The following is an 18,618-nucleotide window of genomic DNA, read 5'->3' as shown; positions in this document are numbered from 1 at the left end:
TGCTGGATGTTTAGTTGACATTGTTGTTTTCAGTTACAGTCACGTTGCAAGTCATTCATTCCTATCACTTTATTTTAATGTCTCATTCACATTTAGTTTGTAATTTTACCTGGTGGTCTGCCTGCATGGCTTACATTTTGGGTAATTGTTGGTAGTTTTCTCCCATTCCCCCATTGGGGTTAATATTTTTTATTTTAGTTACTGAAGTTGATCAAAATTCTAAGTCATTTAACCTAGCCTGTTCATACAATTATATAATTTTTTTTTCCAATGTGATACTTTTGTAATTTTGTATAACACTTCTAAACATCTAATAATTTAAATACAATTTCTTTCACTTGATTTTCTGTGTTTTGCAGACTGCAACTGCTATTGGTTCTGATTTTGTATGTTGTGTAGTGATGTTATAAAATTTAGGGTATTGAATACCTTGTGTCAGTTTGTTAACATACATTCTGCCCATGTTTGTTGTGGTGGCCTTATCTTTGATGCATTCCTGCTTAAGGGTACACTGGGGCACACTATTCTATCGTATTTCAATTCCTCTTTTAGTTTATATATGAAAGATCTATTTTAATATTGTTACTGTTCTAAAAATATTTTAATTTCATTATACTACTTTTGTAGTGTTTATTTCCTATCCTCATTGGGCTTTTTTTTACCTATGGAGCCCTTGCACGTATAGCATCTTGGTTTTCCAAATAGGGTTGTAGCTTAGCTAGTAATATTAATAATAATACAAGTCTCTTCCTTTTACCTGCATTCAGCTCCTAAAAGTGTTCTAAATCCAAGGTATGAATCCTTCCCTTACAGTAACTGGGCTGTTATGTGTCATTACTCATCTTACTTTGTTGACAGTGTCCATGGCTGCTGCTGCTACTACTGCAGACATGGACCTGTCGTTGCCCTATTGTGGTATGAAATTTAGCACCTGTATCTTGTCTGGTTGATTACAATGTTCAGCACTGGCTTGGATGGTTTTTGGATTGAAGGTCTTTCCAACCCTTACCTATATATTCTGAAGTCTTGTTCAAGTTTTTCCTCAAATGCTCTTCAGGTGTTTGGAGAAAGAAATTATCAATGCTATAGAGCTACTTATGAATTAGCTCAGTGTCATCTTGTTAATTTGTCCTGCACTCCTTGAGTGATGACTGTGATTATTGTTCTATGAGGTGGTGGTGTCCCTCTTGATCCATCCTTCTTCCTCTGGCTTTGACCAGATGCCTTTGGATAACCAGATTTCCTGTAGTGTCTCCAGTTATTCAAGCTACTGTGTCTACCTCAGTATTTGTCAAGTGTCTCACCCTTGAAGGAAATGAGGATCCCACCAAGATTTCTCGATTTAGTGTTTATCGTGTACAGATCTGTTTTTGTGCCTCAAGACCAATTGGAAGAAATTATATTGTCTGCCATTGTTGGTACAGACTTCTCTACATAAGATTGTTGGCAGAAGAGCATTGTTTTGGCCTTCTTATAATAGTAAAAAAAAATAATTGCAATGTTTACTCAGTATATCTAGAGGAATTAATGGCCGACTGCCAATTCATGGTAGGGTGTCCTCAGTCATTTGATGTCATTAGAGAAATTGGGTCCAAAAGCCAAGTATGGCTTTGTTCCCTTCAATTATACCTTGCAAAGTGGTGTTAAGCCTTGGCCCCACTTATTGAATGCCAACTATTAAATTTTGAGTAGCTTATGAGGGATCTTCTGTTGCAGTCTGGCACACGTAGGCTTCTATACAAGATAATTTTTTTGGATGACTGTCACAGCCAAGGTTGCCTTAGTTATGGAGTTTCAAGTAATGAGAAAGAGATTAGATTGTACATTATCTTGAAGTTGCCTCGTATTGGACAAGCTATGGCATACCTCAGGCTTAAAGGATGCTTGATCTGAGTTACCTTTCAATCGTGTAAGAAAGAAGGAGCATATTCACTTGACCTGAGGTGGACAAAGGGACAAGAGTCCTCAGTCCTGTAGTAAAGTATTTTCTAGGGTGGCTTGAAATACAATTACAGGCACTGAATAGGTCTATATCTTCACGTCAGATTGGTCTCTTGACACTATGGTTTGCCAAACTTTAGGAATATTATGGGTCGTTTTTCAGGTGAACCTCTTTGCCACAGTTTTTGAACAAGATCTCTTCATTTTGTTTTGCTCATCTGGACCCAGTGTTAGAGAGCTTAATTGCTGTGATTTGCGTTTGATATATTAGGTACTAGACAAGCTGTGAGGGTTGCTGAATACAAGTATGATTCTGACAGCTCTTTGTCTTTAGCATGGATGGTTCGCAAGTTTCTTTTGTGTACCTTGGATTGTGTGTTCCTGCTTTTATTTAGGAGGCTTCTCAGACAGTCACATCATGCTTGGAAGTTATCTATTGTCAGTGGCAAAGTAAATTCAGAGGTCACTGTTGGGGCCATCATCAAACCATGTAGAGTTTATATTACAAACTTTAAGCAAGGGATATTCCCTTCATTTCTATAGTTGATGCAGTTGTTCCAGTAATAGTGAACTCTGCCTTTGTACATACATACATACATATACCATGGCACTTCCCCCAATTTTGGGGGGTAGCCGACATCAACAAAGAAACAAAAACAAGAAGGGGACCTCTACTCTCTACGTTCCTCCCAGCCTAACAAGGGACTCAACCAAGTTCAACTGGTACTGCTAGGGTGTCACAGCCCACCCTCCCACATTATCCACCACAGATGAAGCTTCATAATGCTGAATCCCCTACTGCTGCTACCTCCGCGGTCATCTAAGGCATCGGAGGCAGCAGCAGGGCCTACCGGAACTGCGTCACAATCGCTCGCCATTCATTCCTATTTCTAGCACGCTCTCTTGCCTCGCTCACATCTATCCTCCTATCACCCAGAGCTTCCTTCACTCCATCCATCCACCCAAACCTTGGCCTTCCTCTAGTACTTCTCCCATCAACTCTTGCATTCATCACCTTCTTTAGCAGACATCCATTTTCCATTCTCTCAACATGGCCAAACCACCTCAACACATTCATATCCACTCTAGCTGCTAACTCATTTCTTACACCCGTTCTCACTCTCACCACTTCGTTCCTAACCCTATCTACTCGAGATACACCAGCCATACTCCTTAGACACTTCATCTCAAACACATTCAATTTCTGTCTCTCCATCACTTTCATTCCCCACAACTCCGATCCATACATCACAGTTGGTACAATCACTTTCTCATATAGAACTCTCTTTACATTCATGCCCAACCCTCTATTTTTTACTACTCCCTTAACTGCCCCCAACACTTTGCAACCTTCATTCACACTCTGACGTACATCTGCTTCCACTCCACCATTTGCTGCAACAACAGACCCCAAGTACTTGAACTGATCCACCTCCTCAAGTAACTCTCCATTCACCATGACATTCAACCTTGCACCACCTTCCCTTCTCGTACATCTCATAACCTTACTCTTACCCACATTAACTCTCAACTTCCTTCTCTCACACATTCTTCCAAATTCTGTCACTAATCGTCCAAGCTTCTCTTCTGTGTCTGCAACCAGTACAGTATCATCCGCAAACAACAGCTTATTTACCTCCCATTCAAGGTCATTCTCGTCTACCAGTTTTAATCCTCGTCCAAGCACTCAAGCATTCACCTCTCTCACCACTCCATCATCATACAAGTTAAACAACCACGGCGACATCACACATCCCTGTCTCAGCCCCACTCTCACTCTGCCTTTGTAATTAAAGAAAATAGTGTTTATTTGTGGTCTTGAAGGATTAATGATGGAACTGCCATTATAGATTGGTTTGACTAAACTCAAAAAGAAAGTTTGCTCAAAATGTACGCTCTGACCACCTAGTTATAACATGGATACATTGGTGCAAAACTGTGCTCTGCCCACGGTATGAGCCCTTGATAACATTGAAGTTATTCTTCCTCATGGCTTTAGTGGGGATTGTGAGGAAGGGCCATACCACATTGGGATTCAGTGACGTCCTTCGGTTGTTTTTCATACCCCTGCCTCACAACAAAACTCTATCTGTCTTGTGTGACTTATGTCCCCTACCTAAATCAGGCATTCAAAGTGTCTGTGACTGAAGGATGGATCGCTGACATTGTAGGGAATTAGTACTGTCAATGCACCTTACTTGGTGCCTATAGCCATTACATGAGGATCTTAGCAGCATTCCTTCAGCCCCCAACTTCTCTCTTACCTCATGTCCTACTTACCTCCGTTCCCACTTTTTTTTTTTTTCTCCAATCCAGCATCTATCAACTTTTCCTATTTATTCTAACTGTAGAATTTCCCTCATTTGAGTGTTGAGGGTCCACACAGGCCCCAGTTCTGAGCTGCATTACGCAAATTCATAAATCCAATTTGAATTAAGCTTGAAATATTAAAAGTACTAAAACTGAAATTCAAGGATTCCTGTCTTTGTGCGTTTAGGTTAGTGGAGGAAGGGTATTTTTTAAAGTTATTTTTGTCATACAAGCTTCAGGTTATCTCAGGCTTTTTCCATATTCAATGAATAGCTATAACTAAACTGTATATGATTTAAGTCGTTTTATTTTTTTATCTTATATATACCTTTACTAGTCTTCCCAAAAACTTGAGACATTCTATTATTATTATTATTGTTGTTATTATTATTACTAGCCAAGCTACAACCCTAGTTGGAAAAGCAAGATGCTATAGGCCCAAGGGCTCCAATAGGGAAAAATAGCCCAGTGAGGAAAGGAAATAAGGAAATAAATAAATGATGTTAATAAATTAACAATAAATCATTCCAAAAACAGTAACAATGTCAAAACAGATATGTCCTATATAAACTATTAACAACGTCAAAAACAGATTTATCACATATAAACTATAAAAAGACTCATGATTGATTACATTGCTAATTATAGTACGAATAAATGCCTTATGTAACCCCTGTTAGAGCCTAGCTATGTGATACAGTTGTTTTATCCAACTAATTCATAAAATTATATTAGTGAATGTGAATGGGTTTGTTGAATTATTAGAATGATTTGGTTTGAGACTTAATATGATCAATATATAGAAAGTCTTTAACCCTTTTACCCCCCAATGGACATACTGGTACGTTTCACAAAACTCATCTCTTTACCCCCATGGACGTACTGGTACGTCCTTGCAAAGAACTGCTATAAATTTTTTTTTGCATATTTTTGATAATTTTATGAGAAACTTCAGGCATTTTCCAAAAGAATGAGACCAACCTGACCTCTCTATGACAAAAACTAAGGCTGTTAGAGCAATTTAAAAAATTATATTGCAAAATGTGCTTGGAAAAAAAATACCTGGTGGTTAAGGGTTGGAAAGTTCCAAATAGCTTGGGGGTAAAAGGGTTAATTAGGTTTTGCTATTATTGAGGCATTGGACTTTTCTATGAAAGTACTGTACTGATTTTGTTTTATTTGAAAGTTTCTTAGTATGCTGTGATTAACAAAATAGTTGGAAAAGCAAGATGCTATAAGCCCAAGGGCTCCAATAGGGAAAAATAGCCCAGTGAAGAAAGGAAATAAGGAAATAAATAAATGATGAGAATGAATTAACAATATATCATTCTAAAAACAGTAACAGCGTCAAAACAGATATGTCCTATATAAACTATTAACAACGTCAAAACAGATATGTCCTATATAAATTATTAACAACGTCAAAAACAGATATGTCATATATAAACAATAATAGCAATTAAAGAATAAATAGCAGTAAGCAATGCAGCTCGTGGGACAAATAGCTAAAGTTCCCTCCTAAAGAACCTTCGTATGCCCCAGGGTGCATTAACAAGGGAAGTAAAGTAATAGCCTGCTGTGTAATTTCACAATTGCTCAGTACAGTATGACATATATATTCGGATAACTTTCTTGAACATTAGTACAACCAATTTTTTAGGTCATAAATGCATTTAAGAGTCGGTGTAATTTACATTGTATCAGTATTAATAGTTTTTGTATATGGGTATTTATGAAAAGGGAGAAAAATAATTGTTGGCACAATATGGTTGCAGTGTGTAAGATGTTGGTTGCTGCTCCCTTTTGATAGTTTCTAAATAAAGATGACTAAGTGGTGCAATGTTTTGAAGGAAATTCATTATAATGATTTATATGCTTATATAATTTGACAAAGTTTGGTTTTAGAATTCAGAAGTAATTTTGGAAATATTCAAAGGTACTGTGCAAGTTATAGGTGTTGTGGTAGCCTGGCTTCATAAAGTCTGCAGGTTAATCAATGTAATTAATACTCACAGCTTGAGAATTTTGCTAGACAGTCATGGGAGTTATTGAGTTGTGAAGCAAACCTGTTTAAATATTAAGGTTTATATAGGTATCTGATAGCTTGATTTAATAAGTGGTGTATCTAATAAAATTAGAATTAGAAGTTATTTACATTCATGGGAGTTGTGATTTGTTGAAGCCAATCTGTTCAAATGTAAAGGGATTTATTTTTCTTATGACGTAACCAGTAGTTCGCTTACTTTGAATGATGAGAGGTAGAAATAGTATAGAAATTAGTAGTGAGTATTTATGAATTTGGGAAAGTTACTGTGTTTTTCATGTAGGATGGACTAGTTCTATCATCCTCAGAGAGTAGATTTAAAGCCTAGCAGACCATAGTTGCCTCTCTACTAATTCAAGAATTGGCACATCACTTCAGATGATCTGCTTCCATTTTGCATTGATTATCATTTGTATGTTTAGATCATTGCTGCTGTTATAACTGTAGAAAGTCAGGTGCTGCTGTTGAGTTTACCTTGATTCAGTTATCAGGATCTTGTCTAACTCCCTTCTAGTGATTCTTTATTCATTTTTATTGCTGCATGCTAAAAAAGAGAGATGATATTACAAGCATCCTGCGTCAGGAGATATTACGCTTTAGCAAAACCTTTGGAATAATTTTTTAACCATAATTTTCTATAATTTTTGCTGTTATTAGAGGAAGTTGCTTCATCACCTGTTGTCAACATTGACTATTCATTACCCTTGACAGGAATTCTATTGTTCTAGTTTTTTCAAATGTATTTCATTGTAAATTTTTTTTCCATCTTGGGGCATTGTTTGCTTGGCAGAATCTCTTAAGGACATGATGAATAGGCAACATAGGAAAGACAAGTGAAGGCATTCTTTCTAAAAGGTTTAGACTGGGTCTTATATTCATACTGGTTCCTAGTTGAAATCTGTCTTCCTTGTGTGACATTCTTGCCTGTAGGAAAAGACATCCCACTGGTATGAAGGCATAAGAACCTCAAGTTGCTATGCTTGTCTGGTGGATTACCTTATCACCTCAAACCTAGCAGGTTATAACTTTCATAAATTTTATTGCATTCAGGATTACTTGACACAGGTTCTTTGTCCTCTGCTTCAAGGTATCGTCAGAAAAACTTCTTCCTTGATCATTTAGTGTCAAGCTCTGCGGTTGTCTGCCACGATGAATAACGAAAGGTTTCTGTGAGAATTCCTTTATGTTACCAATTTGAGTCATAAGCATTATCAGTTTAGCTGTTACCAAGTTGTGGAATGATCTTCCTAATCAGGTAGTTGAATCAGTAGAACTTCAAAAGTTTAAAGTTGGAGCAAATGTTTTTATATTGACCAGGCTGACATTAGTCTTTATAGTTTATACTGTATATGAAATATCTGTTTTTGACGTTAATAGTTTATATATGATGTATCTATTTTGACGTTACTGTTTTTAGAATTATTTATTGTTAATTTGTTCTCATCATTTAATTATTTCCTTATTTCCTTTCCTCACTGGGCTATTTTTCCCTATTGGAGCCCTTGGGCTTATAGCATCTTGCTTTTCCAACTAGGGTTGTAGCTTGGCTAATAATAATAATAATAGCATCTTTGGCCGTTGAGGCCATGAAGATTACAATGATTGTCTTCTGATAAAATTTTCCACAAGCAAGTAGGATATGGTTAGATAACATCTTTCTCTAGAAATTCTGGTTGGCCATGGTAGGAGGTTGTAAACAATTCAAATTGGTCATCAAAATGTGTTTTGAAAATAGATAAGAACCTTCACAGGTTCTTTTGTATGTTAAGTTGTTTCCAGAGAAAGAAAATCTATATAAGCTTTAATCTGATTTTTATGAAAAGTTGAAGAGGTGTATCCTAGTGTGCAGAAAATACTTTGACAATAAAATAAACTTCTTCCAAATGCATTCTTGGTTCTAAGAAACACTTGTCAAATCATGAACCTGCAACTTCTTACCCTTCCTAAATTGAAAATTGGTCAAATATATGTTGTATCGGATTGTTTTGTTTTATTGGAGATCATTGATAATTTAGTAACCACTTACAGAGTTTGAACAAAATGTCTAATTAAGAACTATATTTTCAGAAACCAGGGGATGCTTCCACTAGAATATTTCAGTTTGGTACTGGAGGTACGCCTGTAGAAACCCCCACGTTTGGGTAAGTCCAGACCTGTTTTGAAGTTTTTTATATATATATATATATAGAATATATATAGTATAAAGTTGCACCTCTCTACTTACGTTTATGAAGGTATGATAGTAAGATGATAAAGTAATAAACCTCGGAAATACCGGGTACTTTTGCAGTTTGAAAATGCACATAACACAAAACAGACTTCTACAAAGTTGATAGTTCCCAATGGAGTAACAAGTACATTGCATTGGTCACAGTAATTAGATGCCTTTGAATTGTAGTTGAATCGCCCCAAAAACTGAGAATTACATTTACATTCTAATTACCTTAAATTTAGGAAATATTGATAATGTACAATATTTGAATACTCCAATTTGACAAAGCCGTATGCTCTTCATATTTTATTGTACAATACTAGCCTTTCTAAAAAATTTAACCCTTTTACCCCCAGGCTATTTGGAACTTTCCAACCCTTAACCCCCAGGGGTTTTTTTCAAGCACATTTTGTTATATATATTTTTTAAATTGTTCTAACAGCCTCAATTTTTGTCATAGAGAGGTCAGGTTGGTCTCATTCATTTGGAAAATGCCTGAAGTTTCTCAAAAAGTTATCAAAAATATGCAAAAAAAAAATGTAAATAGTAATTTTTTGCAAGGACGTACCAGTGCGCCCAGGGGGTAAAGGGATGAGTTATGTGAAAACTTACCAGTACGTCCTTTTGGGGGTAAAAGGATTAAAGTATCAAAACTTTTGTAATTAACTAAAAGTAGCAAAAAAATTATATGGTGCATTAGATTGTTTCAGATGGAATACTATGAATTTTTTTTCATTCCATTTCAGCGCGGAAAATCCATATGCAGCGCCAGCCCCTCCAAGTGGCCGTGTAGTAAAGAAAGCAAGAAGACGAAAGCAGTAACTCTCAGCTGCTACGTTTTGTACCAAATCGTGTCTTTATATTGATAATATATGTATATAACCTATGTCAATTATTTTTTTATGATAGTTGTTTTTTTTTGGGGGGGGGTTGTTGCTTAATTTTTTTTCTATTTCCCCCTTCCTCCCTTATTTTAATAACAGGAAGGGAGCCCTTTTCATTTTAAATGTGGTGCTTTACATGGGAAATACTGTAAATTAATTTAAGTATTCCAATTTTATTTCTTATTTTTTGTTGATATTTCTCTCTCTCTCTCTCTCTCTCTCTCTCTCTCTCTCTCTCTCTCTCTCTCTCTCTCTCTTCTCTTCTCTTCTCTTCTCTTCTCTTCGCTTCTCTTCTCTTTAGTCACCTTAGGTTAGTGGTCTAGGTACATGCTTCAAAATGCCTCTTAAACTTCCCTTTGTTCCAATTTGTGATAATAGGGAGCATTTGTATAATTAATTACCATGAACAACGGTAAACTCCTGTAATAGTGAGCTTTTATTTATAGGAACTGACAGTCATGCATTGCAAAAATATATTCACGAAATATATATAGTACATGTGAAAGCCTCTTGATATAGCGCTATCGCATTTAGATTGTTGACTTTGATTTTCTCGAGTAGCTTTATCTTTTGATAGAAAACTGTCACAAAGAAATTTTTTAATTGTTGCAATCAATGAGTGCCAGTTTATATCAGTGTTATGTATTTTCAGATCAAGTTTAGTGGTATTTTTGCCGTTTAATCCTTTGGTATAGCTATATATATTTTTTATTGATTTTGACCCGAAGATTTTATTACGTTGTTTACTGTGGCAAGAGTTTACTTTGGGAGTTGTTCAGATGATGTGCTCTTGTTTTATTTGAGAGACGTTTTAATAGGTATTAAAACTGTATATGGCAGAAGTTGAAACCAAATTGTATCATATATACATGTTCCTCTTACTGAATAGGAATATGAAGGTAAATTTCGTACAGAAAACTAGTTTTATACCAGTGAAATGATCTCTTGAAAAGAGAGAGTTAAATTGGAGATTTAGGCTTTATTTTGGGGGGGTGGGGCATGAATTCGCCTAACAACTATGATTGTTTTTTCATTTACAGCCAGATCATGGGCCACTGTACATAAATTGCTGGCCAGGTTGGGCTTATGCCACAGTTTTATATTCATGTCACTTTTCACTTGTTCTTTATAACTTGATGGATCTCGTTAACTGTTGTTCACTTCTGTGAAAAGTCCGGATGAAACCCTAATGAATATAAAATTGTGCTTTATATATCAACCCAGACAGTTTTGTAAGCTTTGTAATACAACACTTAACTCCTTTCCTGTGCAAGGTTATTGTAGAATAATTTTAAAATTATTTCGCTATTTTTTTATCAGGAGCACAAAGTATTAGAATAGATACTCTGTTATATCACTAAAGTGTAAATGATGTATACAGTACTGTATTTTAAATTGACCCTATTTGACCATGCACAGGTAGGGACTTTGTGGTGATTTCAGAAGAGGCATTCAACTAAGCTTTTTTTTCATGAAATGAAGTCTTTTTACCACTATGAACATTCTTTGTACATACAACTTGAAGGCTTAGCAAGTCCATGAGATCATACTGTTTTGCGGTTCCTTGTTAGGAGGTCATTGTTGAATATTTTATATAATGCCCATGTTTAATGGCCATTGTTTTTCTTTTCATATTTTTTTTAGTTCTCATTAGGAATGTTCATAGTTCTCTTGTCGCACAGGTTATTCCAACATCTTGCTACAAAGGGCTGTACATATTTTAAACAAATAAATAGTGCAGGTGGACATAGCATTTTATGTTACTATGGTGAATGCTGGGGATAGCTAATGTCAAGTTTTTATCACTGAATATAGCAGGATAATTTTTTTCTATAAATAATACTGTATAATAGACTTAGCAAAGCCTTTCATTAGGGTTATCACTGCCCCTGGTATTAGCCATCCACAGCGTCTTACCCCCACTTTAGTGTTGCTCATGCAAAGTCCTCTGCAAGATGCGACAATTGTGCGCTTTATAAATAAGTGATGTATATAGAATACCAAGGCAGGCTCACTCCTTGAAAATGTACGAACACTTCATTAGTGTGGTATAGTTGACGGACTTGTGTTCAATGCGAGTTGTATCTGTAGGCTGCTGTTGCGGTAACTAATATGAGTAGTAAAAATCGAGTGGCTGGTTGTGAGAAGCGGAGTGTACCGCCCCTTGTCTTGTCCTGTCTGTTGGATCCCTGAGAGGTTTATTGTAATACTGATAATATTATTTTATATCAATGTGACTCTTAATATGTACAAATTGGTGAAGTGTGAGTGTGAAGGAGTTAGACTGCTGAGAGTATATGTCATCTGGTTTTGCATTACTCGGTGTGAGTGTGAAATGTTCAATAAAGGAGCATTCTATACTGGAAGTGGACTTTTAAGAACCTTTTCGAGTTTTTCTGGTTTTTTCTTCATTTTTCAATCCGATAGCAGTAGCCTCCAAATGGCCGTGTTGTCCTATTGTAGTAGCCGGGAAGCAGTTTTGATAGATCTTGCATACTGTGTTTGGTATTTGACAAGTTTTGAGTCTTTAAATACAGTATTCACCACAGAGGGTTAAGGTAATTCCGAAGTTGTGAGAAAGATTAGTTCCTTTTTTGATTCTTTAGCAGAATATTCAAATTAGAAAGTTCTGGTTTAACAGTCCTGTTATCTGAATATTTTGGGAATGTTGAGGCTGGCTGATACCCATAAAATCATTGTCATTTATTTGTTTGGAATTTAAGTTTGGGTGTTCATTAATGTGAAACATCTTCCAATGTATAGCGCAATACAGTATTAGTATTAATATGTCTTGTTGAATGAAAACTTATGATCTTGTATAAAGTTTTTCAACTTTGGAAAAATCATGGGATTAAAGAACTACATTGTAAGAAATGCTTATCCCCATCCTTAATTCCAGCATAATGCTAGTGTTGTTCATTGTCTTCCCTAAAGGTTCTAGTTCTCCATTTGACTTCTTTTCAACCATTTATTTGTTCAACTTTTTAATTAGCTTCACGAAGCCTTTTTGCGGTAGTTAACCCGTTGCACTTATAACAAGCTGGCAATATGTCTTAAATTCCATCAGTAAAATGCAAGGTAGAAATGTCATTTTGATAAAACATATCAACTGCTACAAGGATACCGGTGTGGTTGATGACATTGGTTTGATTGATCACATCTAGAGCTTCGAGCAAGGAAAGCATAAATCTATTTATTCATAAAAAGTGGCAACCTGTGGCGCAGAGAAAAATCATCTAGTTTAATGCCCTGATCCCTTGTTATAATAGGGAAGTAGGTAAAAAAATGTTCCTAGTAAATTCTGTCCAGTTGTTTGGGTACATCATGATGTCCCTAATCGCTGTAAGATACACAATGTCAATGAGGAATATATCGGAAGGTATCAAGTTACAACTAATCAAATGCGCATAAACAGTGGCTACTGTCAAGGACAAATGTGTTTCATTAAGGATTAAGTACTGTAAGCTCTGTGGATAGTTGTTTCACCGAGGCCCATGACAATAACTAATGGAAATATACAGCTCCTTGCAGCTGGAGCATCAAGGTTTCTCCTTGAAACATGTTTACGTTAGTTGGTCATGTATGCCTTTAGATTCTCAATAATGTTTCTAGGCGAGCGCTGTTTTCATTTTCTACCGAGGAGCCTCGAATTGCTGTTGCTGGCTGTGATGAACTATTAGAGAATGTGAAATGAGTACATATGTCTTGCAATTTTGTATTCCTGAATGGGGAAACATCCAAGGTCGTTATGAAGTTTAGATATATTAGCCTGGTGTGTTTTAATCCAGTCAAGTAGTTGAAAAGCATGGTATTGTATATAGAAATGTGATCTGGTCTCCCACAGGGTAGTGTTTTTGGCCCATTACTTTTCATACTATATACACACAAGTGGTTTGGTCTAGAAAACAAGCTTGTTGCGTATGCAGGTGATGCTACTCTGCATTAATTCCTACTGAGTATAGAACTCTGATTGCTGAATCCCTTAATAGAGATCTGACTAAAATAGAATTAGTGCATGGTGCAAATTATAGGCCATAAATATGAGTCCTAACAAAACAAAAAAAGTATGATTGTAACTAGATAAAGGACAATGGCTCCTCAAAATCCAGAGCTCAGCATTGATAGTTTCTTTTACTCTAAAAATTTAGAATGTGATTCTCGACAGCAAATTTACTTTTGAGAAACACATTAGTTCTGTGTCTTCTTCAATTGCAGAAAAGATTGGCTTATTGAGAAACTCTTTTTGAGGATTTCGGTGATCAATCTATTCTGAAGAAGTGTTTTAATTCTTTCAGTCTACCTTGCTTCAAGTATTGTTCTCCTGTTTGGTCTTCAGCTGCTGATTCTCATCTTAATTTGTTCGGCAGGAACTTACGATCTATTAAATTTCTTATTACTGATCAAGATATTAATCTCTGGCACAGTCGTTCAATTATTTCGTTATGCATGTTGCAGAAGATTTTTCTTGATTCTGATCATCCTTTACATTCAGGTCTTCCTGAACTGTTCCATCCTGTTCGTAATGCTAGGCTTGCAGTTAATTCTAATAGCCAGGCCTTCTCCATCATGAGGCTCAATGCTACATGGTATTGTAGAAGTTTTATTCCAGCTGTGATGAAGTTGTGGAATGATGTTCCTAATCGCGTACTATAGTTAAATTGTTAGAACTTCAAAAGTTTTAAAGTCGCAGCAAATGCTTTTATGTTGAACAGGCTGACCTGAGTCTTTTTATAGTTTATATATGACATATGTTTTGATGTTACTGGTTTTAAAATATTTCATCGTTAATTTTTCCTATATTGTTTATTTATTTCCTTTCATCACTGCACTATTTTTCCCTATTGGAGCCTTTGGGCTTATAGAATTTTGCTTTTCCAACTGGGGCTGTAGCTTAGCTAATAATGATAATGATATACTGTAGCTATATAGCCTAAAATTGTGAATCCAATTAAAAATCCAATCTTAAGAATTGGAATTTTCTCTCAAGTACAATACATTTTTATTTTCAATGTGGGCTTTCTAAGTCTGGTTTACCATGTAGGGAAGTTAGTGCCATCATCACACCTATAGCAGTGCATTGTAGGCATGCATTACTTAAGTTCTTTGCAGTGTCCTTTTGGCTCCTGCCACACTAGCTTTTTAACCTTCTACTCTACCTCTGTTACAGTCCAGCCTCTTAAAACTTTTTCTTCATACTGCAACTCCGGGTATTTCCCCCAGTGGTTCATGATGGTTGAATAGCCTCCCAGTCCCTAGTGTTGCCCTTCTCGCCAAATTGTTTAAATCCATGTGTGCTTCATCAGCTAAAGTACCTAAGATCAATTAAAAGGAATTTTATATCAAAGTATATAACCATTTAATTTTTGTTCCGCCTCTGAAATATGATGTAGCCACTTTGCCCGAGTGGTGCATATCATTATTGTAACACCCCAAAACAATAGATGGTAAGATCATTGGCCAATAATTACTATAAGAACATAGAATTGCTTAGTATACCCATAAACTATACTAAGGTCTATGAATAGTTTAAAAAAAAGACTACAAAGATTGACTGTTTAGACGGAGATTGATGAGTGCTCAGGTGAAAGGTATGAAAAATATATTTTTTTCTATTATGAATAAAAGTCAAGGAAATTACAAATTTACATGAGATAGAAAGAGATATTACAGTATCGTATAATTGATAGGGTTTCGGTGTTATATACCAATTTTTCAAGGGAATGGGATGTAAAATTTATGGCAGTACAGTTTATTAACAAAGATTAGAGTTTTAAATGAGAGGGTGTCTATTAAAAATCTCATTAGTCTTTAGCATAAATTTTTCTGTAATTACAAGGTGGTTTATGATGTCATAGTTGAAGTCTGATCAAGAGTGGAAATTTTAAGATTTTGAAATTAAAAGAAATATTAGTGCGTTGTGTCATTGCAGGTGTAGACTCTACAGTATTGATTAATAAGTTGTATATTCATGAATATTTGCATTGAAATGAGAAAACAGAGGGTTAAACAAAAGTTTTGACAGTAATTGGTAGATCTATTTAAGTAATAGATTGTAGAGTTGTTGATGGGCACCACAGTGAGTATTGGAATGTGACATCTGGTGTACCGCAGGGCAGTGTTCTTGGTCGATCACTTTTCATGCTATACACACATGATGTGGTTTGGCATGGAAAACAAGCTTGTTGCATATGCAGATGATGCAACACTTTGTTTCAATTCCATCTGAATGTAGATCTGGGGTCGCTGAATCCCTTAATAGAGATCTACCTAATAATGGTGCAGGGAGTAAATTATTGGGCATGAAGTTGAATCCTAACAAAACTCGGAGTATGATTGTACGTAGGGCAAGGACAGGTGCTCCTTTAACATCCAGATCTCGGCATTGATAATGTAATTTTAACTTTGACTTTTAAAATTTTAGGAGTGATTCACAACAGCGTTTACTTTTGAGAAACACACAGGTCTGTGTCTTCTTCAATTGCACAGAAATTTGCCTTATTGCGTAGGTCTTCTAATATTTTCGGTAACCAACCTATTCTCTAAAAGTGTGTTAATTCTTCCATTCCACCTTGTTTCAAGTATTGTTCTCCAGTCTGGTCTTTAGCTGCTGATTCTCATCTTAATTTGTTGAACAAAAACTTTGGTCTATTAAATTTCATATTCCTGATCTAGATATTAGTCTCTGACACCATTGTTCAGTTGGTTCGTTATGCATGTTGCATAAGATATTTCATAATTTTGACCAACTTTTACATTCAGATCTTCCCGGACAATACCATCCTGTTCGTAATACTAGGCATGCAGTTAATTTTAATTGTCAGACCTTCTCCATCATGAGGCTCAATAGTACACAGTATTCTAAAAGTTTTATTCCATCTATGACCAAGTTGTGGAATGATCTTCCTAATTAGGTAGTTAAATCGGTAGAACTTCAAAGGTTCGAACTTGCAGCGAATGTTTTGATGTTGTTACTCTTAGAATATTTAATTTTAATTGTTCATTTTTTCTCTTATCGTTTATTTGCTCATTTCCTTCCCTCACTCGGCTATTTTTTCCTGTTAGAGCCCTTGGGTATATAGCATCCTGCTTTTCCAACTACGGATGTAGATAACATGGTGATGATAATAATTCTGTATTAGTGGTTGTCTTGCATTGCTTACTGCAGTATATTAATACATAGGTAAGCAAGGGAAGTGATGGCTCACCAAATAATGTACATACATACATACATATACCAAGGCATTTCCCCCAATTTGGGGGGTAGTCGACATCAAACAAATGAAACCGAAAAGGGGACCTCTCCTCTCTAATGTAGAATAGAAAAATGTATGAAAACTAATGTATAGTATAAAGAGACAAACTTAATCTCTCTTATAGAATTAAGGTGTGGATATTTGAGATGGACTGCCTGAATGGTAAGAATAATTTCAATTAGAACAGTTGTAGAGGAAAACAGTATTCTAAAAGCTGTGTTGAGCGATGAGGACAACAATATTTTGAAAAGCTATCATTAATAATAACAAATGTGTCGATAAGCAATGTGTAATATTCTGAAATTGTGAGAACAGATTTTGCAATATGCAAGAACTTCACTTGGACCTTGGAACTGCGGACACACCTCGCTCTGAGGAAGTGTAGCCTACCCTGTTGCACCCTTGCTGCATAGCAAGTAACTAAACAGTCAGAGTAAGTAGAGATGGACGCTGGTGATGCCCGGGGCTAAACACAAGAACTCGCCATGCACAGCGAGATGTGCCAGGAATTCCTGCTCCCAACTGTACATGCAAAATAGAAGTAAAAGATATTTCAGGTAGTCAGCATGTACATTACTTATGAGGAGATTTTAATTATCAGTCTTGGTAGTAGGTTGGCCAATGTAAGGCACCAGTCACCCGTTAACATACTACTGCGAGAGAGTTATTGAGTTGACTGGACAGATAGTACTGCTTTGGATCACTCTCTGGTTATGGGTAATTTTCTTCCTTTCCTTACACGCCCTATACATACACAGAATAGTTTGGGCTATTCTTAACACATTCACCTCTGTCCTCATACTGTACACCTAAGGCACCGGTAACTCAAATTTTGTCTCCACTCAGGGTGTTAACTACTGCAATGTAATTATTCAATGGTTATTTTCCACTTGTTTAGGGAGAAGAGACTCTTTAGCTATGGTAAGCAGCTCTTTTAGGACACTCCAAAATCAAACAATTGTTCTCTAGCATGGGTAGTGCCATAGCCTCTCTGCCATGATGTTTTGTGCGTCATGGGTAGAGTTCTCATGCTTGAGTGAACACTCGGGTACACTATTATATGTTTCCTTATTTTCTTTCCTCGCTGGGCTATTTTCCTTGTTGGGGCCCTTAGACTTATAGTATCCTGCATTTCTAATTAGGGTTTAAGCTTAACTAATAATAATAATAAAAATAATATACCTTGGTAACAACAAGTGACATGGATGTTTTCCTTGGACGTATAGCATCCTGCTTTTCCAACTAGGGTTGTAGCTTAAATAATAATAATAATAATAGGCCGTGGTACTGACAAGTGACGTAGATATTTTTTTGCATTTATTATTCATCCTCAATGGACCTTGTAGTTGGAACGTGAAATGGATTATTTGCATTATTATAATTATAGCAGTTGTTGGTTATATTGCTTCAGTTATAATGATAATGACTAGAACGAGATGGAAACTCGCCTGAAATGTTCTTCAGAATTGATAAAAGCGCGACTGTATATTTCTCCGAAAGGATTTATGAAATGAAATAATTAATGACTGATTCTTTTTTTTTTTAAGGGGTCCCAGGTTTCGTGATATCAAATGTTAACCCGCACAGCATCTTCTCGTAGTATTGACCAATTTATTTTCATAATTCAAGCTCGGTTAAGTAAAAATTTGGAAATCGAATCGCCTGAAATCATCATCAACATTATTACTTGCTATACTAAGCTACAACCCTAGTTATAAAAGTAGGAATGCTATATGCCCAAGGGCTCCAATAGGGGAAATAGCCCAGTGAGGAAAGGAAATAAGGAAACTACAAGAGAGGTAATTAACAATTAAAATAAGTTTTTTTAAGAACATTAACAACATTTAAATGAATCTTTCATATAAGAAAAGAAAAAACCAAGAGGATGATAAATAAGATAGAATAGTGTGCCCGAGTGTATCCTCAAGCAAGAGAACTCTACCCCAAGACAGTAACAGACCATGGTACATAAAA

The 18,618-nt window shown here is 35.9% G+C and overlaps 1 protein-coding gene across 2 annotated transcripts in view; it reads left to right on the top strand.

Annotated features, from left to right (window-relative positions):
- The window catches only part of LOC137627670 (nuclear pore complex protein Nup153-like), an 81,157-nt gene extending 69,400 nt beyond the window's left edge, over positions 1-11,757 (top strand). For both annotated transcript variants that reach the window (XM_068358857.1, XM_068358856.1), the window contains exons 10-11: positions 8,363-8,436; positions 9,254-11,757. In XM_068358857.1, the coding sequence (XP_068214958.1) occupies positions 8,363-8,436; positions 9,254-9,329 (150 nt within the window). In that variant the 3' untranslated portion in view covers positions 9,330-11,757. The remainder of the gene's footprint in view (positions 1-8,362; positions 8,437-9,253) is intronic.
- Positions 11,758-18,618: the final 6,861 nt, after the last annotated feature.

The sequence above is a fragment of the Palaemon carinicauda genome, chromosome 35 (assembly GCF_036898095.1).
Source record: "Palaemon carinicauda isolate YSFRI2023 chromosome 35, ASM3689809v2, whole genome shotgun sequence".
NCBI classification, from domain to species: Eukaryota; Metazoa; Arthropoda; class Malacostraca; order Decapoda; family Palaemonidae; genus Palaemon; species Palaemon carinicauda.
Note: the sequence above shows the minus strand (reverse complement) of the source record. Positions and strands in the feature narration are given on the sequence as shown.